The 26,472-nt window shown below is 43.7% G+C and overlaps 3 protein-coding genes and 3 pseudogenes across 6 annotated transcripts in view; 4 read left to right on the top strand and 2 right to left on the bottom strand.

Annotated features, from left to right (window-relative positions):
- The window catches only part of LOC310790632 (histone H3.2), a gene marked incomplete at its 3' end in the record, with an annotated part of 494,832 nt that overhangs the window by 466,193 nt on the left and 2,167 nt on the right, over positions 1-26,472 (top strand). The window lies entirely within an intron of this gene.
- Positions 619-993, bottom strand: LOC310790626 (histone H2B pseudogene; annotated as a pseudogene). Its single transcript has one exon. The product of its transcript is annotated as a histone H2B pseudogene (transcript).
- Positions 8,206-8,589, bottom strand: LOC310790621 (histone H2A pseudogene; annotated as a pseudogene). Its single transcript has one exon. The product of its transcript is annotated as a histone H2A pseudogene (transcript).
- On the top strand, positions 16,714-17,025 carry LOC310790628 (histone H4; the record flags this gene model as incomplete). The annotated part of the gene is made up of 1 exon (XM_083652335.1): positions 16,714-17,025. The coding sequence occupies one exon, from the start codon at positions 16,714-16,716 to the stop codon at positions 17,023-17,025; it is 312 nt and encodes a 103-aa protein (XP_083508461.1).
- LOC310790624 (histone H2B 1/2) lies at positions 18,482-18,856 on the top strand (the record flags this gene model as incomplete). The annotated part of the gene is made up of 1 exon (XM_083652334.1): positions 18,482-18,856. The coding sequence occupies one exon, from the start codon at positions 18,482-18,484 to the stop codon at positions 18,854-18,856; it is 375 nt and encodes a 124-aa protein (XP_083508460.1).
- On the top strand, positions 22,940-23,572 carry LOC310790619 (histone H1 pseudogene; annotated as a pseudogene). Its single transcript has one exon. The product of its transcript is annotated as a histone H1 pseudogene (transcript).

The following is a 26,472-nucleotide window of genomic DNA, read 5'->3' on the forward strand; positions in this document are numbered from 1 at the left end:
TGATTGGCTGCAAAGACGTTGTGAGAATACATGTATAAAGAGACATAGGATCCATTAGTATATTGATTACAACTGTCATAAAAATGATCAAATTATCGTAGATTATCAATATGGCAACGCTGGCTGGGGTGACCAGATGTCCCACTTTGTGAGGGACTGCAGAGCATTTTCATGCCTTTGCCCATGTCCCACATATTGAGATGGTGTCCCACATTTGGTTTTAGTTTTCAAAAGTCAAATCACAGAGTGTGAAAAGCAGAAAACAAGCCAGTCTTATGGATACACTATTATAACGCAAAATAATTTACAAGGAAATTGACTTTGTGTGATGGTGCACAGGTAAAACAGGATTAGTTTTTTTTAAACAATAGAAAATATTCAAATATATATTATAGATAGGGTACATTACAAAGTTATATCTTGCTGGATGCAAACGCATAGTGAAAAATGTGACAGATCAGGGCAAACACAAAACCACTAAAAATCATCAACTTCAGCATCCTATTTTGGGATGAAAATTCCCCTGAAACTGGTAGCCCATAAATTGGATAGAAAGCCCTTTCATGAAGTAGTGGGTGGCCCTTAAAAGGACCTTTGTGTTGTTTAAGCTCTAGCAGTTTACTTGGAGCTGGTGTATTTGGTGACGGCCTTTGTGCCCTCGGACACGGCGTGCTTGGCCAGCTCACCGGGAAGCAGAAGACGCACGGCGGTCTGGATCTCCCTGGAGGTGATGGTGCGGCGCTTGTTGTAATGAGCCAAGCGAGACGCCTCACCAGCAATGCGCTCAAAGATGTCGTTGACAAAGGAGTTCATGATTCCCATGGCCTTGGAGGAGATGCCGGTGTCGGGATGGACCTGCTTCAGCACCTTGTACACGTAGATGGCATAGCTCTCCTTCCTGGACTTTCTGCGCTTCTTGCCGCCCTTGGCGGCGGTCTTGGTCACGGCTTTCTTGGAGCCCTTCTTGGGCGCTGGCTTGGCTGGTTCAGGCATGATACAAAAGTTGTCGATATTTCACAGCAACGAATGAAGTCAGAAAGACAGAATGACTGTATTTATGGCAGCTGATACAATAGCACTGTGCTGCTCCTGCGTGTTCATTGGGGAGTTGGACCTTCAAAATCGTCGCCCAATCAGAAGATCGTTGGTGTCAAGTTAACACAGGAAATAACATTTTCGCTGTGTATTGTTTGGGATTTTCAAAATAAAACGACTCCTGAGAAATACCTCCTTCCAAAAGATTTTTTTTTTTTTTTTTGCATGATATTCCATGCTTGTGTGCATTCGTGTATTTAGGATGATTTAAGGGTTTGTATGATTCATGACCAATGTTGACAGACAATTCCCCCCAACATCCCCTGGATTGATCTGGCTGGCTGGTTGATTGGCTAGTTATGGTACTAGCTAGATACCTAATACTAGATTATCAGGGTAATGGATAATCTAGGCTCTAGGCTATAGGCCTATATATATATATATACCTATATAATGCTATAGGCTACGTGAGGTAGCCTATTAAATTGGTCTGCTGATGATGGCAATCATGCAAAAATTCCCCCAAAAAATAATAAATAATAAACTAATCTAGTTTGCAAGGTTGTAAGGTATAGTGGGTGGCGCAATGCCGAATTGCACGGAATTCTGCACTAAACTCTGTCAGGTCACCATAAGCGCACTCCCCGATGTTGAAGTTGTTCCGACGAATGGTTCTCGAGATAAACAACTTTTTTTCAATACATTACTGATGCCCTCCCGTCATCATCGCAGGAGCGTCATCATGGAGCCATATATGCCAACATTTTATTTGTACCTTTATCTCCTGATTGAAGATAGTTTTCTGACAGGACAGTTTTGAGTATATTTGGACACTAGGTGGCAGTGTCGCAAGTCGTCTTGTTATTCTGTCATGCCTCTTTATTGTTTTGATGCAACCAGACGTCTGCATGGTGAAGAATTCTGGGATGCATTGTATAAAATAAATCTGTAAATATTGTAACATCTTGTTAAACATGCGTGTATAAAGGTGAATAACTGTTACCATATTTTACTAGATGGCAGACATGGGACGAAGTCACTTTGGCCCAACTCTCAAGTAAGTCCGGGATACTCAACTTGCTTTGCCCAGGGGCCACTTGTGCAAAATGACAGGAGGCCAGGGGCCAGTAATAAACAAACATTAATAATATACATTTTTCTGTAGTGGATTGTAGGTTTTTGGGGTGCCAACCGGAGTTTAGTCTGACAATTGTGTCCACACAGGATAGTTAGGTTAAGTTAGTCAAGTACATAAAGTGCCTGGGTGGTCGAGCAGGCAGCGATATTTGACAAGTTAGTTGGAGCTCAGTCAAACATCATTTAACATTACTTTTCACTGTGAATTAGAAATTGGTCCGGGGGCCACTTGGCACCTTAACGTGGGCCACATCTGGCCCCCGGGTCGCAAGTTGAGTATCACTGGTATAAAGCCTTTGACTGTGTGTCATTCTGTCATTCTGAAATCTTCCGATGGCAAAGATGTATGTTTGGCTGAATACAATTCTGTGAGACAACATCCTGACTCCTGGCTTTATTGATCCTTCACACTCTCGGCTCACGTTAACCTGTGTATTAACATAATACATACAGTATGTTGCTGGGTTTACCTAGGCTAGCAATGGTCTGCCTGTCTGATCTATCTATCTATCTATCTATCTATCTATCTATCTATCTATCTATCTATCTATCTATCTATCTATATATCTATCTATCTATCCTGTCTGTCTGTCTGTCTGCCTGTCTGTCTGTCTGACTGTCTGTCTGTATCTACCTGTCTGTCTGTCTGTATGTATTTATTTATCGGTCTGTGTTACGACCTGGCTCAAGAGTGGCCGCGGCCCAAATTTCACTGCTAATTACCTTGTGATGCTGTATGTGACAATAAAAACCTTGAACCTTGAACCTTGAACCTTGAAATGGTCCCTCACAGATGTCACAAGTTTGTGTATGTTGAATAAAGCTAAACACATAATACATTATATAAACAATAAATATACAAAAAGCTGATTTTGAAACTTGGGGCAAGTTCAGGTTTATTTTGTAGGTTCTACTGCAGCATACAATACAATTGACATTCAGTAAAATAAAACAAAAAAATACAGCTGACTTTGCATGAACTAGGTGAAAAATGTCTTTCGTGACAGCAGTCTTTTTTTGGTCACTGTGATCTTTCGGTTTCAGCACAGTCGGCTCAGCTGGCTGTCTTCTGATCAACATTCGCAGCAGATCTTTGGTGTTGGTGTTGGTGGCTTAGTACATTTCCCACAGACAAGTCGCCTACATGCCTCACAGATGTCACAAGTCTTGTTACCACTGCATCTGGCGACTTGACACTTTTTTCGTTTGGTAGGAGGGGAAGGAGTTTCAAGCAGCCTACGACGTGCCACTGATGGTGCCACTGATCGCACAGCCCTGGCCCTTCTCTGAGGCGCACACAGCTCTTTCACCAGCTCCAGAATAAATCTCTTTCTGGTTATGTTGACGTCCATGCACTGTTTGTACAGAATGTGTGCATTAATTGCAGCCAGGTCTAGGATGTTGTAGAACACAGCTACAGGCCAACGCCTGGTCCCTCCCTTTACTGAATACAAGCGTGCCATCTGGTCCATAACATCAACACCATGTTTAGTGCTGTTGTAGTGGGAAACAGTTTCGGGCAGTTTCTTGGGGCCATTGTCAGTTGAAACGGTCTGGTGCATTGTGCTGAGGAGGCAGACGTTTTTCCGTGGTTTTGCCTGGTAAACGGTGAGTGTGGCTTGTCCAGCCCTCAGCACCTTGGAGGCAAATCTTTCCATCTGTGCCTTTGTACACGGGGGCATCTCTCGTCTGATTCTATTCATTGTGCCAACAATGGTGGTTTTGTGCGCCAAAAGAGTGTTTGCCAGTGGTAACGAGGTAAAGTAATTGTTTGTCGTTACATTTCTTCCTTTCTCCAGGAATGGCTCCATCAGACGAAGCACAACATTGTCCGATAAGCGCTGTCCAGGTGGCCTACTGTTGTCTTTCCCTAGATAGGGATGGGCATTCAACATGTATTTGGTTTCAACATCAGCGGCTACCAAGAATTTTATGCCGAATTTATCCGGTTTATTGGCCATGTACTGTGTGAAACGACAGCGCGCCTTGGTGGGGAACAATTGTTCATCAACAGTTATGTTCTCCCCAGGCGTGTAAGAAGCAGTGCTGTTTTTCACAAATCGATCAAATGTCTCTGATATCATGGCAAATTTGTCCTCCACAAGGCGGGCAGCCCTTGTGCTCTTGTCATCAAAGCGTAGATAGCGCATGATATCTTTGAATTTCTGGCGAGACATTGTCTCCTTGAAAACAGGATTTCCCATTTCAGCAGACCAGAAGTCGTCCAGTTTCTGGCTTTTGCCACCGGTAATACCTCTCAAATAAACGAGACCCACAAATGCTTTTAGTTGGTCCATTGTCACATTGAACATATCAGCATTGTTTCGGTCAGCCTCGGCCTGAGTATACTTTAGAATCTGTTCCCACATTTCTGTGTCAAGCAAACACAGTAAACTGCTCAGTGGATTTGTGATATTTTCCTTGGCGTGAGGTGTGGGCCCTGGAGGTTCTCTCATCATGTTGGCCGATGAACAGCCAGGGGGTTGTTCAATCCATACGGTACCATCTCGTGCTGTCTCTTGCATGGATGGTGATGTCTCTTCCATGGATGTGGTCGCCTCAGGTTCTGATTCTGAACCTGAATCAGATTCTATAACAACGCCACTTCCATCATCATCTCTCTCATCATCACTCTCTAGGTCGCATGCCAGTTCCTCTGCTTCTCCATCAGATTCCCCCTCTGAAACACTCTGTATAATGGCCAGTAGTTGCTCTGGCGTCCAGTGTCTCCGTCTGTAGAGCTCTCTGCTCCTGCCGCCAGGACGCATTGTAAATAATGAACACAGACTGCTCAACTACTCAGCTACCTGTGGGCTAATTTATAGCTCTTGGTGTCTCAGTGAATACAATGATCATAACAGCCCCACCCACAGTGTCTATTACTGTAGGCTAGGGTACTTATCACGTCGTAGGCCTTATTGTTATTATTCAGGCATGCAAACTGGTTAGGGGTGGAAAAAGGTGAGAAGGACGCTGAAAATCTATCTATCTATCCTGTCTGTCTGTCTGTCTGTCTGTCTGTCTGTCTGTCTGTCTGTGTGTCTGTCTGTCTGTCTGTCTGTCTGTCTGTCTGTCTGTCTGTCTGTCTGTCTGTCTGGTTGGTTGATACCACACATACTGCACAAAACAAAAACTTTGCTAGTAGAAGTAGTTATCCTCCCTCCGCACGCACGCACGCACGCACGCGCGCACACACACACACACACACACACACACACGCACACGCACACACACACGCACACACACACACACACACACACACACACACACACACACACACACACACACACACACACACACACACACACACACACACACACACACACACTCAGCAGAATTACTTGCACTGCACATCCTCCATTTTCCTCTGTGGTGAATTATTTCTCCAATCGCTCTCTCAACTGACTTGGTTGAGCACAAAGCCATCAAACCCTCTCTTTAGATAGAGATCTCTCCCTAAATCGCGTTCTCTCCCACATCTAAAGTCACTCTCCGAGTCACCCTGTCCTTTGTGGAGATGCAGGGATGGAATTCTATTCAAATGCGAAATGTACTGGCCGGGGGGGGGGGGAGGTGTAATTATGTGTGAAATGGTGGGAAGGACGCAATGGTCTCTCCCCAGATCGGCAGAGGGGTTGGAGCAGCGACCGGGGCAAGTAACAGGGGAGAAGATGGGGGGGGGGGGGGGGGGGGGGGACATAATGTAAAGAGAACATACGGTAATGTTAATTTCCATATGCACATGTAGAGTGTCTGTCTCTCTGTCTGTCCGTCCGCCCGCCCTTCCGTCAGTTCATCTGTCTGTCTGCCTATCTACTGTATCTATCTCTTTGATCTCTCTGTGTCTAATACAGGGCATTTTTGTCATGTTCGTAATTCATACCCATAATATCACATATCATTATTAGTCATGTCTCCTCAGTAAGGGAGTGAGGGAGTGAGGGAGTGAGGGGTGTCATGGGAGTGAGGGAGGGAGGGAGAGAGTGAGTGAGGGAGGGGTGTCGTGGGAGTGAGGGAGGGAGGGAGAGAGTGAGTGAGGGGTGTCATGGGAGGGAGGGAGATAGTGAGGGAGAGAGTGAGGGAGGGAGGGGTGTCTGTGGGAGAGAGTGAGGGAGGGAGAGAGTGAGGGAGGGAGGGGTGTCTGTGGGAGTGAGGGAGGGAGGGAGTGAGGGAGAGAGTGAGGGAGGGACGGGTGTCTGTGGGAGTGAGGGAGGGAGGGAGTGCATGCCTGAATAATAACAATATCTATCTATCTATCTATCTATCTATCTATAGATATCAATCTTATTCACTTCAGAATGTCCCCTTGCAACCTCTGCTGAGAGAAAAAGAGCATTGCATCCTTGGATTTTTTTTTTTTTTGCAATTACATAGGAATATATCTTATCCCGGTCTGATTTTGAAAATGTATGAACGCAGGGTGGTACAACAGACATATTTAGGAAAAGTCAAGAAAGTAGGGATTTGGAACTCGATCGAGTGCAAAGATATATTTTATTTTAACTCACAGGGGTCACGTGACCCCTTTGACGGCCTTTCTACAGAAAACCTCGAGAAGCAGGGGGTTGAACCAGGGGCCTCATACCTACAAAAAAAAAATCCTCTACCACTGAGCTACCAGGGGAGGTACTGGAGCTAAGGTACACACAATTTACAGTAGTTACAGGAACTAACGAGGAACTATTAGTTAATGATTAGTTAGTCAGTTTGTGAGTATAGTTAATCATTAAATGATTAGTTGGTCAGTTCCTGAGTAGAATAGTTAATCATTAGTTAATGGTCCGTTTGTGATAGCCTACTTAATCATTAATGATTGCCTGTCCATTAGTTACTCTTTTTGTGTACCCTAATGTAAATCTAACCAATCATACCTAGTAGTTCATGAGTACTGAATCATTACTTGGTAATAATGCGTTTGTTGTTCTTGGGAGGGAGGGGCGTCACAAAGAAATGACGCTTAGGGCAGCCAAACGGCAAGCATCTGCTTTTAAACTTTGAAAGATCCAAGTGTGTGTGGGACAAAATGAAACATATTGGTTTAAATGTCACTGTGAATCATAAAGCTGTCTTTTATGGTGTTTTTACTGAAAAGCTGCCTAGACCACACCAGGTCTTTTTCTGCTCTGTGATATGTGTGGTGGTGTCCAAGTTGTGGAAGACCAGGTGTGCTATTATTATGCGTCAGGTCTCCATCCCGGGTGAGGTGGTCTTTAAACAGATCAAGTCAGAACTGAAAAAACAGAGGACAATGGACCTACGAACTAGGGGACCCACACCGTGGCACCTGTTGGCTCTATAATTATTTTTTATGGTTGAATTGATTGATGCACTATGTAAAAAAGAAACAAAAAAACTATTATTTTGATTTTTTGACTGCATAACTTGCACCTGAATAATTTTCCAATAAAGCCATTTAAAAGCCCAAACGGCCAGCAGCGGCCCTGGGGATATGCATAAAAACAAAGCTGCTTTGAGCTCAAAGGGAATGGGTGACTGTGAGCCCCAACCCCCACAACTGTGTTGCTTTGTCTTCTAGCCGCCACTTTGACATCATACAGCATTCCAATTTTAAATATCCCGCGTTTTAAACTACTTGAACACGATTGAAATAGGAAACAAAATCAATAATGTGGGATGATTTAATCATGCTGCAGACTATTCTGGGTTATTCCAGCATGACGAATGCTGGTTGGGCCTGCATGTTAGGTTATGCTTTAGTTGGGAAAATACACTGACACATCCTAACAAAATGCTAGTTTGCATCTCTGGATAATTCAAGCTTTTAATGTACAATTCCATGTTACACATGATTGTGTGCCACTGCCAACTGCTGTGTTTGTGGGGTACGGCCTCCAAATAAAATGTCAAGTTAACAATAGAAATCATATAGTAACCTCGTTCTTGGACAAGTTTCCAAACTATACAAATCTTAATAAAGTGATGTGTTACAACTACGGTACGGATAACTCTTTCATGGGATTGGGTGGCTCTTAAAAGAGCCTTTGGTTTGATGTTTGGACAGGCTGATGCAGTTTACTTCTTGGCAGCCTTCTCGGTCTTCTTGGGCAGCAGCACCGCCTGGATGTTGGGCAGCACACCGCCCTGAGCGATGGTGACTCCGCCAAGCAGCTTGTTGAGCTCCTCGTCGTTGCGGACGGCCAGCTGCAGGTGACGGGGGATGATGCGGCTCTTCTTGTTGTCGCGGGCAGCGTTTCCAGCCAACTCCAGGATCTCAGCAGTCAGATACTCGAGCACCGCCGCCAGATACACCGGAGCTCCAGCACCGACACGCTGAGCGTAGTTTCCTTTGCGCAGCAGCCTGTGGACACGGCCGACCGGGAACTGGAGTCCAGCACGAGATGAGCGGGTTTTCGCCTTTGCGCGAGCCTTTCCGCCGGTTTTGCCTCGTCCACTCATGTTGTATGTTTTCTTCTGATTCACGAGAGAATAAAAGAATGAATGGCAACCGCCTAGAGCCCGGTTTATATCCCTCTCGAGCGTTGACGTTCATTGGTCAGTTGCAGCTTCAAAATCGTCGCCCAATCGGGAGATTCTTGGTGGCTTGGTGTCAAGTTAACACAGTAAATAACACTTTCGCTGTGCAGTGTCTTGGTTTTTCAAAATAAAACGACTCTTGAGAAACTGTAAGAGAGCATAGAATCGAGCCACATGAACAAATAATTTCATTTCTGAGAATAATATGAGGGACGGTAGCACAGTGGGTAAAGTTGCCATTTACTAACTGTCGTCTCATCCCTTGGAGGTCCCCGGTTCGAAACCGGCCTGGACAGGTGAGGTCTCGACATCTGGACGTACAGATCCACATGTGAGGTCGGATGTCATCATTCGCTGCTATGATGACATGGACCTGTCATCTGGTCACCTTTGTGACCGATCATGTCTTCACGATTCCCAATGAGATCTCTGTGTCCTGAAGGGGGCGAGCGACGGGTAACAATTACGAATCAGTGCACTTAGGGAGAATCGCTGTGCTCCGCATTCTACATAAATGAGTCTGTGCCACTTCACAGCCACTGCTGAGGGCGGTTGGGAAGAAGCTGGTCTTGGGGTTTTTAAATGGCTTTATTGGAAAATTGTTCAGGTACAAGTTTATGCAGTCAAAATATCAAAATAATACAGTTTTTTGTTTCTTTTTTTACATAGTGCATCAATCAATACAACCATAAAAATAAATTATAGAGCCAACAGGTGCCACGGTGTGGGTCTTTTAGTTCGTATGTCCATTGTCCTCTGTTTTTTCAGTTCAGACTTGATCTGTTTAAAGACCACCTCACCCGGGATGGAGACCTGACGCATAATGATGGCACACCTGGTTTTCCACAACTTAGACACCACCACACATATCACAGACCAGAAAAAATCCTGGTGTGGTCTAGGCAGTTTTTCAGTGAAGACTCCATAAAAGACAGCTTTATAATTCACAGTGACATTTAAACCAATGTGTTTCATTTTCTCCCACACACACTTGGATCTTTCACAGTTTAAAAGCAGGTGCTCAATGGTCTCTTCTTCGTTGCAGTTTTCCATGGGGCACTTGGTTGTTTTAACAAAGCAGCACCATTTGACTACCATTCTCACAGCCAGTCTGCCGACAGAGACCAGCCACATTGTATCTCTTTTGTTTTCAGTTAGATTTTTACTAAATATATTTCTAATACAAACCTGAGCTTCTGCTTGATCCAAGTGTGTGTAGGGGACAGAGCCACCATACAAAGCACTACATATCTTGACATATATGTCTTTGCTGGACATTCCAAACCAGTTGATATTTAAATATGCAAATTTGGAGACAAAATCACCATACAGGAGTTTATAATATGGCACTGAGCTCCGAGCTCGGCCTCTTTTCTTGGTCCAGCTGAGTGCCTCGCCAATCCACACTGCTTCCCTTTCTACTGCAAGTGCAGTAGTTTTACAAAAAACAGTTTTTAGTTTTAAGCCCAAGTCAAAGGCACCTAGGCCTCCCTCCTGTTTGCTTTTGTACAGTAGCTTCCTTTGTGTCACTTCTCTAGTCGTTCCCCAGATAAAATTGACGATCATTTTATTAATTTTAACTAGTGTCTGATCCTTGGGAGGGAAGACAGACGCTAGAAACAATAATTTGGATAATACAAAGGTTTTTATTATTAATATTCTAGATTTATAATTACTTGATTTATTTACCCATTTATCTAGTTCCTCCTTTATTTCTACTTGTTTGTTATCCCAATTTTCTTCATAGGAGTTTATATTACTTACTTTTATTCCTAATATTTTCATATGATTTCTATCCTTTATACTAATAACAGGCTGGGCGTCACTCTTTCCAAACCACACTCCTTCAGTTTTATTGTGGTTCAGTTTAGCCCCAGATACCTCTTCATATAACTGAAGGTATTTATTTATTATATCTAGTTCCTCTTGATTTTTTATGATGACTGTGACGTCATCGGCATAGGCCAGGACAGTTACCCGATGTCCACTACTTGTTATTGTCCCGCTCAGCCTGTTATCTCCCTTAATTATTTTTAGTAATGGATTAATTGCTAGGATGTACAAGGCTGCTGAAAGCGGGCAACCTTGTTTCACCCCTCTCATGATTTCAAAAGAATCTGTCAAAATACCGTTCACATTTACCTGGGTAATCGACTTAGAGTACAACAATTTAATTATATCAATAAAATCAACATCAAAACCATACCACCTTAAAACCTCCCACAAATATTCCCTTGAAATAAAATCAAAAGCTTTTTTTTGGTCCAAACCTATTATAAAAAATTCATCCTCATTATTAATTATGTCTCTAAATACCCCCAAATTATCCCACATTAGTCTTCCCTTTATAGCACAGGTCTGCTCTTTTTCAATTATTCTTTCTAGGGTGTCGTTTAATCTATTCATAACTATTTTAGCAAGTATCTTATAATCAATGTTCATTAATGTTATATGTCTCCAATTATCAATATCCTGTGCGTCACCCTTTTTAAAGATGAGTGATATCACTCCATGATAGAAGGAGTTATGTAGAGTGCCTTTCTGGATCCCTTCGTTATAGACAGAGGCTAAGAAGTCTGCTAACTCAGACACACATGCTTGGTAAAATTCAACAGGGAGGCCATCTGGACCTGGAGATTTGCCCCTGTTTAGTTTTAAGATGACTTGCCTTACTTCCTCTTCGGTAATTTCTCCACCTAGTGGGTTTAAATTGCCCTCTGGTAGAACCCTGGGATCCAGAAATTCACTCAGCTTTGCTTGGTTTATGTTTACTTTCTTGTACATGTTTTCACAGAGAGACCTAACCGCCTCTCTTTTCTCCTTCTCTTCCTTAATGACTTGCCCATTTTCATTTCTAATTGCATCTACATGTTTATTCTTTAGATTATTTTTGTGTGTGTTTAACAGACTCTGAATATTAGTGGAAGACTCCATATTATCAATCATACCTCCCTCTAAGTAGAGACAACCACACATATTATTCATTTTGGTCAGTTCTGATTCAGTTTCACTTAAATCATCTTTATCTTCTTCCGTTTTATCTGGTTTTGTTTGCAGTTCAACATATTTCATCATTAACATTTTATATTTCTCATTTTGTTTTTTATTTAGAATTTTACATTTATATTTAAGGAAATCCCTCAGTCGAGTCTTCATGGTCTCCCAGAGCTGGGCAACAGACTCAGACAGTATATCTAAATTTTTTATGTTGGCAATTTCGTTCTTAAGCTCTACTATTACATCACTGTTCTTCAAACAGCTAGTATTTAATTTCCAGAAACCTTTCTTTTCACTTTTGTCGAAGCTCAAACGAGTTTCCACAGCAAGATGATCAGAATTGACCAAAACCTTTTTTGTGTAAGCTAGAGGAGTGATATTGTTTGTGATGTAGATCCGGTCTATTCTTGTCTTACAAACTTTATCAAAACGGGTGAAATCCACTGCAGTTGGGTGCAGCACTCTAAACACATCCCTGATGCCACAAGCGGCACTGAGATGTTCAAGTGCTTTCCCCGCTTTACTGGATTTGTATGGCTGCACAGGAATGCGGTCGTTGCCATCCGTGTAAGCATTAAAGTCCCCACAGAGCACAGTATGAAAACTAACAGTTAGGAGTTCATGCAATTTTTTAAATATTCTGACCTTTGCTGAGGCATCGGGAGGGGTGTAAACATTTATAACTCTCATTTTAACATTACCATAAAAACAATCAACCAAAAGAACTCTACCTGGAATAATTTCTCTGCTTTTTATAATTTCAGCATTACCTTTAAAAAATATGCCAACCCCATCCGCTCTGTCCGCGCCAATAGAAATAATAGAGGTACCCTTTACCCACATTCCGGTTACATTAACTATATAATCTTGTGTTGTTAACCTTAATTCTTGTGCACATATAATATCACTTTGTGTTTTTAGGAGGGCATTTATTTTTATATTTCTATTTTCTATTGACTTAATTCCTCTCAAGTTACAGGTTGTAATTGAGAAAACAGACATTCACAGGGTGAGGTGATGGGTTCTTTGCTGTTCATTAGGACTTGTGCTTTTTGTCAACATTTTTGAGAGGTGTCACATCGTGTCTTTTATTTCTCGAACTCACTTGTCCGTCAGGCGGTGGTGCGTCCACCGTCAGGGACCTGTCCCCTCCGCTCGAGCTCTGCTCGCTGCTGTCGGGCGAGCTTGGCTCCTCGCTGGCTGAACCATACGCCTCCTCATCTCGCTCACTGTCCTCTCCCTCCGGCGCCTCATCTCCAGTGTCGCCGTCGGAAGAGGGTAGCTTGATGTCGAAGCTTTGTAGGAGACCGACCGCTCTTTCAGCGGCATCCTGCTGCTGCTCTCTTGTTTTCCCCCCGTCGCTCTGTGATCGCCGGTGTTGAAAATGCTGCTTGCTTCCCCCGGGGATGGCTGGCTCTCTCTCGGTAGCTGTGGAACTCCTCTCCCTCAGGCCTCCAGCTGCAGTGTTGGACTCGATGTTGGTCAGCGCTCTTCCTCTCCCATACAGCTGTTGTAAATCTCTCCTTGCTGCTGGTACTGCCGTCACGACTCTCTGCTGCCCGTCTGCTCCCGGTGCGGTGCCCCCGTTCTGCTGCCGCAGGCTGGTGGGAGCTGCTGCCTCTCCTCTCTGCCTCCCTGCCGTCGACGCGCTCCCGACCTGCGCGCTCCCGTGCTGCTGTTGCAGGCTGGTCTGAGCAGGGGCTGCCGTCTGTGGAGCGGGGACGCCCTCCTGTGTCGGATTTGTGCTCTGCCTGAGTAGCTCGATCAGCTGTGTTCTCTCCTTCTCCTCAGCCACGGACTTTCTCTGAAACCGTGCCTTGTTGCTGTAGGACTGAGGGCACTGGAAGCTGGTCTTGGCAGACCTCAGTCTCTTGCCGTGGGGGAGTGTCTTAAAGAGTTTGTGGCCAGGGTGGGAGGGGTCAGCCATGATCTTGCGAGACCGCTTCCACCGTGTCCTGGCTGCATGCAGGTCCTGGAAGGATGGCAGGTTGCATCCAATTATCTTCTCAGCGCAGCGGATGATGCGCTGAAGTCTGTTAGTGTCTTTGAGAGTGGCAGCAGCATACCAGATGGTGATGGAGGAGTTGAGGATGGACTCAACGATGGAGGTGTAGAAGTGCACCATCGTGGCCTTTGGCACTTTGAATTTCTCCAGCTGCCGCACAAAGTACATCCTCTGCTGTGCCTTCTTGGTGAGAGCTCTGATGTTCAGCTCCCATTTTAGGTCCTGGCTGTTGATGGTCCCCAGGAAGCAGAAGGACTCCACAGTGTTGACTGGGGAGTCACCCAGGGTGATGGGGGAAGGTGGGGCTTTGTTCCTCCTGTAATCCACAATCATCTCCATTCTTTTTTGAGCATTTAACACAAGGTTGTTTTGACTGCACCAAGTCACCAGATGGTCAACTTCCTTCCGGTCTCCCTTCCTGATGACAGAAAACACATGTTAATGCGAGGTATAAATGCCCCATTCACACTGAGGTCACATTCAAAATAATCTGATTTGAATCTGATTTGTATTTCCACATTTGAAAGTGGCCCAGGTCAGATTCAAATCGGGAGCACCCCAGAAATAGTCGGGAGGGGGTAATCTTGGCCACTATCGGGCAAATTATCGTCAGGTCTGGGGGAGGCATTAGGGGGAAACAATCAGATTCGGGCCACTTTTTTTTAATATATTTTATTTTAAATTTTTTATAGAACAATATACGAACAAAGAAAGGGAAAAAAACATACATACATCATTGACATTCAACAATACAACATAGTGCTATCAGCCGCATAAGGTGCTTATGTGCTTATAAGAGGGGGCACGGTGGCTCAGTGGTAGAGCTGTCGCCTCGCAGTCAAAAGGTCCTGAGTTCGATTCTCGCCTGGGACACTGTAGGCGCTGTGGTTGTGTTCCCCCCATATCTTCAGTGCCTACTGCCCAGGTGGGGTATCTCGTCGTAAGGGCCTTTCTGTCTGTGTGGAGTTTGCATGTTCTCCCCGTGCTCCCCCAGGGGGGTTCCTCCATATATAACCCCCCCGCCCACTAAAAACATGCAGAAGATCAGATCGTCATCGTCATCCGACCAGTGACGACAACATCCGAAGTCGGTCCCCGGGCGCTGTACGAGAAAGCGACCACTGCTCCTGGCCTGCCCCAGGAGGAAAGGACAAAGCCAGGATGGGTTAAATGCAGAGGACAAACTTCACCGGCCACCGTCAGCATGTGTGTGTTGTGGCCCTCCGTGCATGTGTTGTAGTGTGTGTTGTGTGACAATAAAGACGAGAAAAGAGATATCGTGTACCTGGGATTCCGCCTAAGGGGGTCAAGTCAAGTCAAGTCAAGTTTATTTGTATAGCACATTTCATACACAGAGGCAATTCAAAGTGCTTCATGGGGTCCATGGGATAATAGCCGAGGGAGCCATCCACCATCCCCAACCTCAGTCACTTATCATCCTTAACCTCGTCAAAGTAAGCCAAAAACGGGTCCCAGATATTTGAGAACCTTTTAAGCTTCCCAGCGAGCATTTTTCGGTTGAAAAGACGTTTAAAAAACGTTTAGGGTCAACGTTGAAAAAACGTGCAAGGAAGGTTTGAAAGTGAAAGTTTTTTCACCCACTATTTGCAGACGTTTATTGAACGTTCAGATTTAGACCATATTTCACCAGGTTCTTAAATTAAAAATTCAGCAGCGCACACGGGATTCGAACCCCGCTTTCCCACATTCAAGCCAGTCCGCTTAACGCGCTGAGCTATACATTTTCTTATACTCTATAGAGAGCTGGGCACATACATACTCTATCTCGCACACAACTTGTAGACTACATGATTGTCGACGATCGGGAGTTAAGTTATTTTATGTGATGTGTACGAGACTATTATATTAATGTAACAGACTAAAATTATGTTGTGTGTGTGTGTTGTCTATAGGCTGTAGCCTATGGCTTCAGAGGTTACTTCATTTAACACCAGAGACTGAGGAGGTACACAGAGCCTCGTATACAGTCTGTTACAATAACATAGCTGCCCAGAGCACCTCGTTCCGCACTTGGTGCAGACCGGTGCAGACTTGCTTTGGTCTAGTCAGTCACAGCTAGTAGCCTATAGCTAGCGACTAAGTACTTGCGCATGCACGTTGCGGCAGGAACTGAATTCATTATTTTATAGTATTGCGCTAAACTATTAACCATAGTTGTGTCCTGGAAGCTTTTTGCTGGCACCACATAGCCTATATAGTCCCATATTTATGATATTTCATGTGACATAAAATGCGTTGAAATGTAGTTTTCGTATAGACCAGATTTCAACTCTCAGTTACACAATAAAATGGACAAATGCCAATCCACACACTATCAATATTGCCTCTATTCCAAGCTACAACAAATGTTTTAACAATATGATGAACCAAATTGTGTTTTTTTACATGTTGACGTTGTAACCGCATTTTAGCCGGTTGAAAAGAGGGTGAAATTAGGTCTTAGACGTTCAAACCCAATATCACCCAGATTTCAACTAAAAATCAACGTTGAAAAAAACGTTTTGTGCTCGCTGGGTTAAGTTGGTTCTCAGGGATCTGAGTCTCTCCATCTGTAGAACTGTTAACATGATGATCATGTCCATCAGCCACACCCGAAAAGAAGGCGAAGTGGAGGACTTCCACCACAAGTATTTTGGCGACAGTTGTCCCCAGTGTCAGATATTGTTGCACTGCTTGTAAGGAAGTCCAGAGAGGACTCAGAGCAGCCGAAGATGACCCTTTGTAAGCTTTGGGGTAGATTCGGGCCACTTTTGATTGCCGAATTATTTGATTAGTTATATTGGTCTGCATTTTATTTTGAAGGCAGCGTCGCATAACCGGAAACGCTGCTGACAGGCCACAGCTGAAGTTATTTTGAAAAAAAAAATCCAGATGGGGGAGGACTGTTTGAAGGAATTTGGTATCGCCCAGTTAAGCGCGCTCTTTTGTTCCTCATTTAGGTCCGCAAATAATGTTTATATTGTGAAGCTTTCTGAGCGTCTTTATCAGTTTGTTCTTCTTTTCGAACTAAACGAATCAGCACGATGTCTGGAAGAGGCAAGGGCGGAAAGGGACTCGGCAAAGGAGGCGCCAAGCGGCACCGTAAAGTTCTCCGTGATAACATCCAGGGAATCACCAAGCCCGCTATCCGCCGTCTGGCTCGCCGAGGCGGAGTAAAGCGCATTTCTGGTCTGATCTACGAGGAGACCCGTGGGGTGCTCAAGGTCTTCCTGGAGAACGTCATCCGTGATGCCGTCACCTACACCGAGCACGCCAAGAGAAAGACCGTCACCGCCATGGATGTGGTGTATGCTCTGAAGAGGCAGGGCCGCACTCTGTACGGCTTCGGAGGTTAACTTCATTTACCGACCAACAAAAAAACAACAAAGGCTCTTTTAAGAGCCGCCCAATTTATCTAAGAAAAGACTATTCCTGTCTATTGATTAGTGTGTCTGTTAACGCTAAGCGGTTTCTTGTATCATGGAACACAACTCTGCTCTTGGAAAATAAATCATGTAGCCTAATCTAAACCGATTCAATCAACCTTGTGTAGCCTTGTTGGGAACAGCCACAGATCCGTATACTGGATACTGAAACAGCAGCTTGTAAAACACGCAAATGTATAATGGCTAAAATGAGATAAACACTACCTAAAATGTATCTGCTGTGTGCAGGCACTTTCCATCCCAAAATAGGGTTTTTTTTAGTGGATTTGTCTGCCCTGGTATGTCACGTTTTTCCACTATCACTTTGCATACCTGTGTGTGACACAGACGGACGCACAAACATACAAAGCATCCCAAAGTTGCATAAATTACTCGACCGGATTGCATCACCTCATCTGCAATGAATATACTCATCGAACAGATAAGAGTAATTCACATTATGGTGGAAATTCAATGAAGAAAGGCGCCTTAAACAGGAAGCCCTCATAACATGATAAATGTATAGTAGCCTACCGTCTACTACAGTATGCTCTTGTCAATTATTTGAATGTGATACTTTATTGTCCCTTTTAGCACGGTAATGTCTGTATTAGCTATCCATGATTTATATCATGACAACATTGCGTCTAATTCTCAGTTTGATACAATGTTTCTGACATTGTAAATCAGTGGTTCTCAAAGTGGCGTCTGGGGACCACCAGGGGTCCTTGAGGGGGTTGCAGGGGGTCCCCAGCAAAAGGGGGGTCATTTATTTTCACTATAATTCCATCCATAGTGACATGGCTATGTTGGTCATGGGTTTCATACACGTTCTGTAATAAAACATCTAAAAGCTAAAACCATATCAGATGGGGACAAAGTCTTATCAGATGGGGGTCCGTGGTCTAATTTATGTCCGTTTAGGGGTCCTTGATGTGAAACAGTTTGAGAACTACTACTGCCTGCAATAGCTGAAGCGTGGTGGGAGTCCCTCTACTAGTTTGAGAACTGCTGTTGTAACAGATCCCCCCCCTCAATATCCACAAAGGAAGTTTAATCGGTGCCATTAATTACCCAAGGGGTGGGGGTGGGGCGTTGTAATGTGAAATGTATAGAGCAAAGGTCCAAGGCTTTAATAAAACACTTAATTTCGTTTTTTGTACAGAGCCCAATATTTGATGGGAATGGGAACAATATTCCGAGTGCGCGCGCGGAATCTGGAACCAATCAGAATACACCTACAGGGAGGTGCGCGTGCAGTCACGCGACGAAACTCAACCAACCGCAGGCGGGGAGCTGCACAATGCTATTTGCATCAGCTGGCTATAAATACAGTTGTTCTGTCTTGCGGAGTTCATTCGTTGCTGTCAAGTACCGAGAACTGATCATGCCTGAACCAGCCAAGCCAGCGCCCAAGAAGGGCTCTAAGAAAGCCGTCACCAAGACTGCTGCCAAGGGCGGCAAGAAGCGCAGAAAGACCAGGAAGGAGAGCTACGCCATCTACGTGTACAAGGTGCTGAAGCAGGTCCATCCCGACACCGGCATCTCCTCCAAGGCCATGGGCATCATGAACTCCTTTGTGAACGACATCTTTGAGCGCATCGCCGGCGAGGCGTCTCGCCTGGCTCACTACAACAAGCGCTCCACCATCACCTCCAGGGAGATCCAGACCGCTGTCCGCCTGCTGCTGCCCGGTGAGCTGGCCAAGCACGCCGTGTCCGAGGGCACCAAGGCCGTCACAAAGTACACCAGCTCCAAGTAAACCGCTTTGTACTACATCCACCCAAAGGCCCTTTTGAGGGCCACCCACTGCTTCATAAAAGAGCTTGTTCATCTACTTGGTTATTATAAATGCATGCTTTTAAATGGTAATTACTTGAGTTCAGTTTTAGTTTAGTACAATAGGCAGATGACTGCCTGAGGGCGGACACTACTCCATACAATGCAGGTTTTCAAGCCGTGAAACTAATATGGGAATTAATGTTTCTCTAGTAATTGGAGGGTGTCTGGTGTTATGGGAGAATTATAGATTTTCTAATTTTCTTTGGTTTATTGGAAAGTAAATTAAATAACCAAAATGGCATGTAAGTGTACTGCTCATACTAAAATGAAATCAGTTGTAGCCCTACTATTTTTCATGTTTCTAGTCTTGAACCAACCTTTATTGTAACTTGCATAATAAGCCTCATTATCCTATTATCAGGGATGCAAACTATAGTCACCTTTACATGGACACCTTTTTCCTCACAAAATAGGGCAATTAAGTGAATGATTTTGTCTGACCTGGCATTGGTCACCTTTTCCACTGACTTTGCATTCCTGTATTATAAAGGAGAACATGTGGGCAATCTGCTCTGTTTACATTTTTGTCCCACTGATGTCATTAGTGATGTCATAAATCACTGATGATGTCATACGTGATGTCATAAATCACTGATGTCATCAGTGATGTCACTTGATAAATTGTGCATTGTAACATCACAGATGATGTCATCAGTGACATCGGCATTGTGACATCACTGATGATGTAGTGATGTCAAAAGACATTGGTGATGTCATCAGTGATGTCATAAGTCTGATTGGTGTAAACTTAAGGGGCGCACACACACCCGTGCCCATGTAAATTAAGGGCAATAACATTGTGTGAGCAACACACACACACACACACACACACACACAGATAGACACATACACCAATAGAGCAGGCGAGGCCACACAGGCAGACGAGCTGTGGGCGAGGCCACGTAGCGGCCGAGCTGCGTATGTGAGCTGAATCAAGCGCACGTAGTGCGCGAGATGCCTATAGTATGTTTCAAATATAGACTTACATTATATTTCCAGTTTGGTTGATATAGGCAAATTCACCCTATATTAGGCTGCTTAAGAGAGACCTCTATATTTTCATTTATTAATTGATAGAGATGGTAGTATAATGTAGCCTATTATACAGCTCTGCAGTTTGGCTGCCTGTTGAGGCGAGTTGAGTTCCAGGGAGAGGCATTTTTTTCCTTTGTATGTACAGTATAGCCTACTATGCCATGGCGGTCCGATTCAGAGAGACTGGATAACACAGGCGTGTGCAAAGTCCGGCCCGGGGGCCAAATGCAACCCCCGGACCGATTTTAAATGCCCCACAGCTTCTCTCTCAAAATATACTATAATGTGGCCCTCCACACCGTATTGGTTAATAATCCTTAGAGTACAATTGTATTGTATGTGTGTGTCTTTTTTCTTCTTATAACCCATATGATGCGAGAAGCAGCTGGCCCCAGGTAATTTCAAACTATCAAATCTGGCCCCCATTCAAAAAAGTTTGGACACCCCTGGGATAACAGGTCTTGAATCAGTCATTGGAATTTAAAAATCGAATTGTGTGACCACAAGACAGATTTAGAGAGAATTTCCTTTGAAATTAACCTTAAATGAAAATTCCACCCCTAAATACTCTTACATTGTTATGTATCATCATCATCAGTCTGTGATGTTCAGTGTATTCAAGGAGATTATGTTCTGATGAAATGTTGTAATTTACCTTTTTGGTACTTGCGATCTACTTCTACTTCAGTAAGTGATTTCCTAAATTTCCCAGAGAATGGATGTGAACTTGTGTTTCATTTTACAGAGTAAAGTTACTTGTTATTGTTCAGTGACTACTTCCCCCCCAACTTTGATAACTTGCAAAGCAAACAAGTAAAAAAGCACCCAATGAATGTTTGTGGAAGATTGACATTGCTGACTAATCTAAAGTTGCTCTTTTACATTTTACGTTTTTTACTGCATCTTTGTGCAAGAGCTTCTCAAGTGTATTTTGTGACGTTTGACTCATATGTAATAAATGGAAATGAAGACTGAAAAAAAAGGGCTGATGCTCATTGAATGTGGTTCAGTTTGCGTGGTCCCAGTGCTGATGAATGAAGCCAAATCGTGCTATTAAGAAAACATCCAATCACTTCTTGTATCTTTTTCATTTATCACACCCTCTCTCTAGGCTGTGGCACAATGTAATGCATTTTGTATGGTTATTTTTCTCCCCACAAGTTTGAGTTTTATATTACTGATACTTTCATTAATTGAAATACTTTTCTATTAAAGGTGCAGTCTGTTCCAATTGACATTTTAGTCCCCCCCCCCCCACACATCATGCTTCAGTCCAGTCTTTCTTTGCATTATGCACTAATACTAAATAGCTATTGTTAACCATGTCAAATATGAATATCAAAGAATTTGCACTGAAATTGTGACTATGCAATTTTCAAATTTCAGCATATTTGAGGCAGCTGGGTTATTTTAAATTGAAATGATACAGATGAATTAGTATTACAAAATCGCTTAAAATAAGTGGTTCTCAACCTGTGGTATGGGTACCACACCCACATAAATGGCTACTACACCACAGTAAGCAAGTCTGCTAATCCATTAGGCTACAAATTCACTAGTATTCAAATTGATTTCCAATGTTTTTATTTATTAATTCTCGTTAAGAAAGTCCTAATCATGTGATTAGTAAAAGGAAGCATGGTGGAGGCACTCTCACAACTGGTAATACAATATAGGTGAAGAAACATAACAGTGGATTAAGAAACATTTACAACAGTAACTAATTCAGTGGAAAATAATCACAACGCTACACTGCATGGGTATTCAGCTGTAGTAGTAGTTATAGTAGTAGTAGTAGTAACAACATATATCAGCCTATGTAAGTTTATGTACCTTTGTATTTTGTATGTAGCCTTACTAGCCTATGATGTGAAGCATGAATCTAACAAATTTCCACACGGGGGACGGTATGGAAATTTGGGCAGTATTTCTCACCTTATCTTATCACAGAAATAAACAACAATTAGAAGGTGAAAAAATGCCCTTTATTCAAAGAATTTCATGGTCTGATCCCAGACCTAAACCACCCTGTGACTGTAGACCGCAATATGAAGTTACTAATGGAAATATTATAAACTACCACAGTGCTAATCAAAACTAAATAAAATAAAACATATTCTCAACCTTCAACAACTCAGAGCTGCCTCTTAGCCACGCACTAACCTTGCAGTTCTTAAAATGTGATCCATCAGACTGTGAAGAGTGATTTATCAGGCTAACTAACATCATGATAGTTCTGCCTAATGGACTCAAGCAAGTTGGATAGCAGTGTATTAGTCTATATAAGGCAATCATGCTATTGGAAAATATATGTTTGGCCTATAGCTACTTTTACGTAAAAACAAACATAAACATAAAACATAATTTCAGTTGTAATTAATCATGGGTGTAAGAGTCAGAAAGCTAGCGCCTCAATGTAACCCGCCCAAAGTCACTGCCATTCCTCACTGTGTTTACCGACACCAAAACATATGACGATTAAAACAAAACTAATCATAGCACTACAGCACTTTGACTTTTATTCCGTCGTCAAGCATCTCTGCTTACTGGAAAACTATTGTTCTTTGGAATCTAAACCATATTAAACATTTTATGAGTCGAAATGTGAGGAAATCCCACTGCCAACCGAATACTGTGACAGTGTAATGGAGAGGTTTGAAGCTTCCCTGAATAAAAATAAAGTCTCATCGTTGCTAAAAACGACTTCATTCCGAAAGGAAACAAGTTTTCTAACAGGTCCAATAACATTTACACTTGAAAACTGCTCCAATCGGTGTATTTTATCCCTAAAACCTGGAAGAGAAAACACAAGTGCCGCCACATTTCAACAGGACAGAGAGAGATGGTGTGGGTTGAGTCTACACGGTCCTCATACTCTGTATAAGTCCCGCCTCTTGCTCTGCGCATAGACAAACAGTCAGACAGATTCTGTAGAGCTGTGTGAAGCAAAAAAGACGAGAAAAGAAGAATGGCAGAAGTCGCTCCAGCTGCACCCGCCGCTGCCTCCCCGGCTAAAGCCACCAAGCCGGCCAAAGCCGCGAAGAAGAAGGTCGTGAAGCCGAAGAAGGCTGGTCCCAGCGTCGGTGAGCTGATTGTCAAAGCTGTGTCCGCCTCCAAGGAGCGGAGCGGCGTGTCTCTGGCTGCCGTCAAGAAGAGCCTGGCTGCTGGAGGCTACGACGTGGAGAAGAATAATGCCCGGGTCAAGATCGCCATTAAGAAGCTGGTGGAAAAGGGCGCTCTGCTCCAGGTTAAGGGCACTGGAGCCTCCGGCTCATTCAAGGTCCCCAAGGCAGAAAAGGTGAAGAAGCCCGTTGCTAAGAAACCCGCTGCTAAAGCCAAGAAGCCCGCTGCCAAGAAACCAGCCAAGAGCCCGAAGAAGAATGCTGCAACTAAAAAGCCAGTAGCCGTAGCCGCCAAGAAATCCCCCAAGAAAGCCAAGAAGCCCGCTGCAGTGGCTAAGAAACCAGCCAAGAGCCCCAAGAAGGCGACCAAGAGTCCCAAGAAGGTGGCGAAGAAGCCCGTTGCCGCCAAGAAGGCACCAGCGAAGAAAGTTGCCAAGCCCAAAGCAGCACCCAAGAAAGCTGCACCCAAGAAGAAGTAAAGCTGCTGCCTTGACCTCTCCCCAAAAAGGCTCTTTTAAGAGCCACCCACAACCTTCATGAAAGAGCATCTATTCTTGTGATTCATTTTATGGTTGATTGTAGATTATGTGGCAGATTGAACACACACACACACCACGAAAACCATTAACTGTCCACCATGAACTGCTGTTTTTTTATATTAGACAAAAATAATTGCATAATTATACATAGGTACATAAGCATAAAGGACACGTTCATCACCTTATGCATCACAACAGAAATGCAAACATCAATCACATAATACATTTCCCACTTTGCACCTTTTCTGTTTCCTCTACTTTTCTCTTATTCTAATGTACATTATTAGTAGTAGTTTTTTTAAGAAATAAATTCATAGATCATTTCATTTTCATTCCCCACAATCCACAAAATGTGTCTATTCTATTACTGTGTTAATTTAACTATTAGCTGCTACAAATTCTTAGATATTACGTATTGTTTTAGTTACTTTTGTTGTTCGTGGTGTGTTAATCATCAGATCTTAGTCTTGTCTTGTATCTTTATCATGATTTTGCTGGTTATTATCTTTATGAATTGCAGAAAGGCGCTGGCTGCTCAAATACTGCTCAATTCAAGTCTTGTCGCCGTCAGACTCAGCTGCTGTGGAGGAGTGCTTTGTGGTTTAATTTTAGTTTGAATTTTTGGCGTCTCTCCTCCAATTGATCATCAATTGAAGCTTGCGCCTCCCCGGCCCGGCCTCAGGCAGTCCAATCAGCGTGTAGCAGCACTCCAGCCTTGCCTTTATAAAGCCAACATTCACTACAGGAAAACAGGTGAGGGTGCACTGATTTGACTGTGATTTGGTATGAACTTGTTAACCTTTTCCCATTTATTTCCCCATGGAGTCACTTCGAGTGGAAAATGGGGACTGAAGAGGAGTGCCAGTGCTGAGCTGTCCCTACAGGAACCAATAGTGGGTATGCAGTTTGGCAGATTCATGGAAGGTGGGTGGCTCACAGAGGTTGTCCCCTGGAGATGGGGCATCTAAGTCGGGGTAGAAGCAGGCGGGTGAGGGTGAGGGCGAGGGCGCTGTCCTGGGTCTCTGCGTAGGGACAGGCAGGAGGGTGCGGCTCTGACCTGGGTCTCTGAGGCCGACCATGAAGCTCACAGGGCGGGTAGAGGGACTCTGAGGCTGACCATGAAGCTCACAGGGTGGGTAGAGGGAGGCTGGGAGCACTGTCCTGGGGCTAGGAAACCGGCCCTTGGGCTCATAGGGCGGGTACCGTGCGACTGTTTTGGCTAATATTAGCTAAAGTTTGCTTGCTTGCTAACGGACGAGTTGCTAGCTAGCTAGTAGCACAAGCCGATTAACCAGCCAGCATGATCAACCGCAGGAAATGTGATCAACATTGTCGGGAATTGTCGGTCAACATCGGCCATGAATCATACAAACATTAAAATATAAAGTATTTTATAAGCCTGGCAATAAGCGTGGCAATAGCCAGGCCGGAGGCATTATGGATTCGGGTTGTCCGCCCGTCCGCTGTTCGTTAACGCAATATCTGAGGAACGCCTTGAGGGAATTTCACATTGACTTGGACTCATGGATGAACTTATTAGATTTTGGTGGTCAAAGTTCAAGGTCACTGTGTCCTCACGAATGCCATTCCCAAGTTCGTTAACGCGATATCTCAGGAACGCCTTGACGGTATTTCATCAAATTTGCCTCAAACGTCCAACTGATTCGATTTTGGTGGTTAAAGGGCAAAGTTCAAGGTCACTGTGACCTCACAAATCCCATTTCCAAGCTCGTTAATGCAATATCTCAAGAACGCCTTGACAAAGTTTCTTCCAATTTGCCTGAAACCTCCACTCAAAGATGAACAGATTAGATTTTGGTGGTCAAAGTTCAATGTTACTGTGACATCACAACCGCTCGTTTCATGCTCGTTAACATGATATATCAGGAACACGGAATTTCATCTAATTTGACTCAAATGTCCACTTTGACTCATGGATGAACTGATTACATTTTGGTCAAGGTCACTGTGACCTCCCATTTGGCTCAAACGTCAAAGTCTGGATGAATGTCGACTGATCACTTGTTGGCAGAGGCATATATCTACGGTGCGGTCATTCTAGTCTTTTGAAGGAGTAAGTCTAGAAATGTACACGCTGGGCAGGGTGCTGGGTGCTCTCCGGTTCTGCAGTTCAATGCGGCAGCGCTACACTTGGTGTCGCACACAGCTCGAATTTGCGCTCAAAGTTCAAATTGTATAAACTTTGACCTATCTACCGTTTTTTAAATAGACTTTATTCAATTATTCAGTCAGGGGTTACAAACATTTACAGTATATATTATAAACGGTAGAAAGGAATAGTTACCAAAAATAAGAAGTCTGTTAGAAAGTGAGCAGGTGCCAGGGTGTGGGTCTCTTTGTTCTGATGTCCAGTGTTCTTTGTCTTTTCAGTTCGGTTATGATTTGTTTATAGACCACTTCACCTGGGATGACTGCTTGGTGGATAACTGTGGCACACCTCGTCTTCCACAATTTGGCCACGACCACACAAACAACTGTCAAGAAAAAGTCCTGGTGTGGCCCTGGCATTATTTCATTAAAGACACCATACATCACAGCATTATAATTCACAGTAACATTAAAACCAATACTAACCATTTCCCCCCAAACTTATTTAGATCTCTCACATTTTAGGAGCAGATGTTCTATAGTTTCATCCTCCTTGCAGTCGTCCATAGGACACTCTTTGGTTGTGACAAAGCAGCTCCACTTGACGACTGCTCGGACTGCTAGTCTGCCAACTGAGACCAGCCACATCATGATGTCTCTCTTGTTTTCTGAGAGACACTTACTAAATATATTTTTAATACAAACCTGAGAGCTTGCTTCATCAAAATGTT

The sequence above is a fragment of the Poromitra crassiceps genome, assembly GCF_964638095.1.
Source record: "Poromitra crassiceps genome assembly, chromosome: 15".
In the NCBI taxonomy this organism is placed as follows: domain Eukaryota; kingdom Metazoa; phylum Chordata; class Actinopteri; order Beryciformes; family Melamphaidae; genus Poromitra; species Poromitra crassiceps.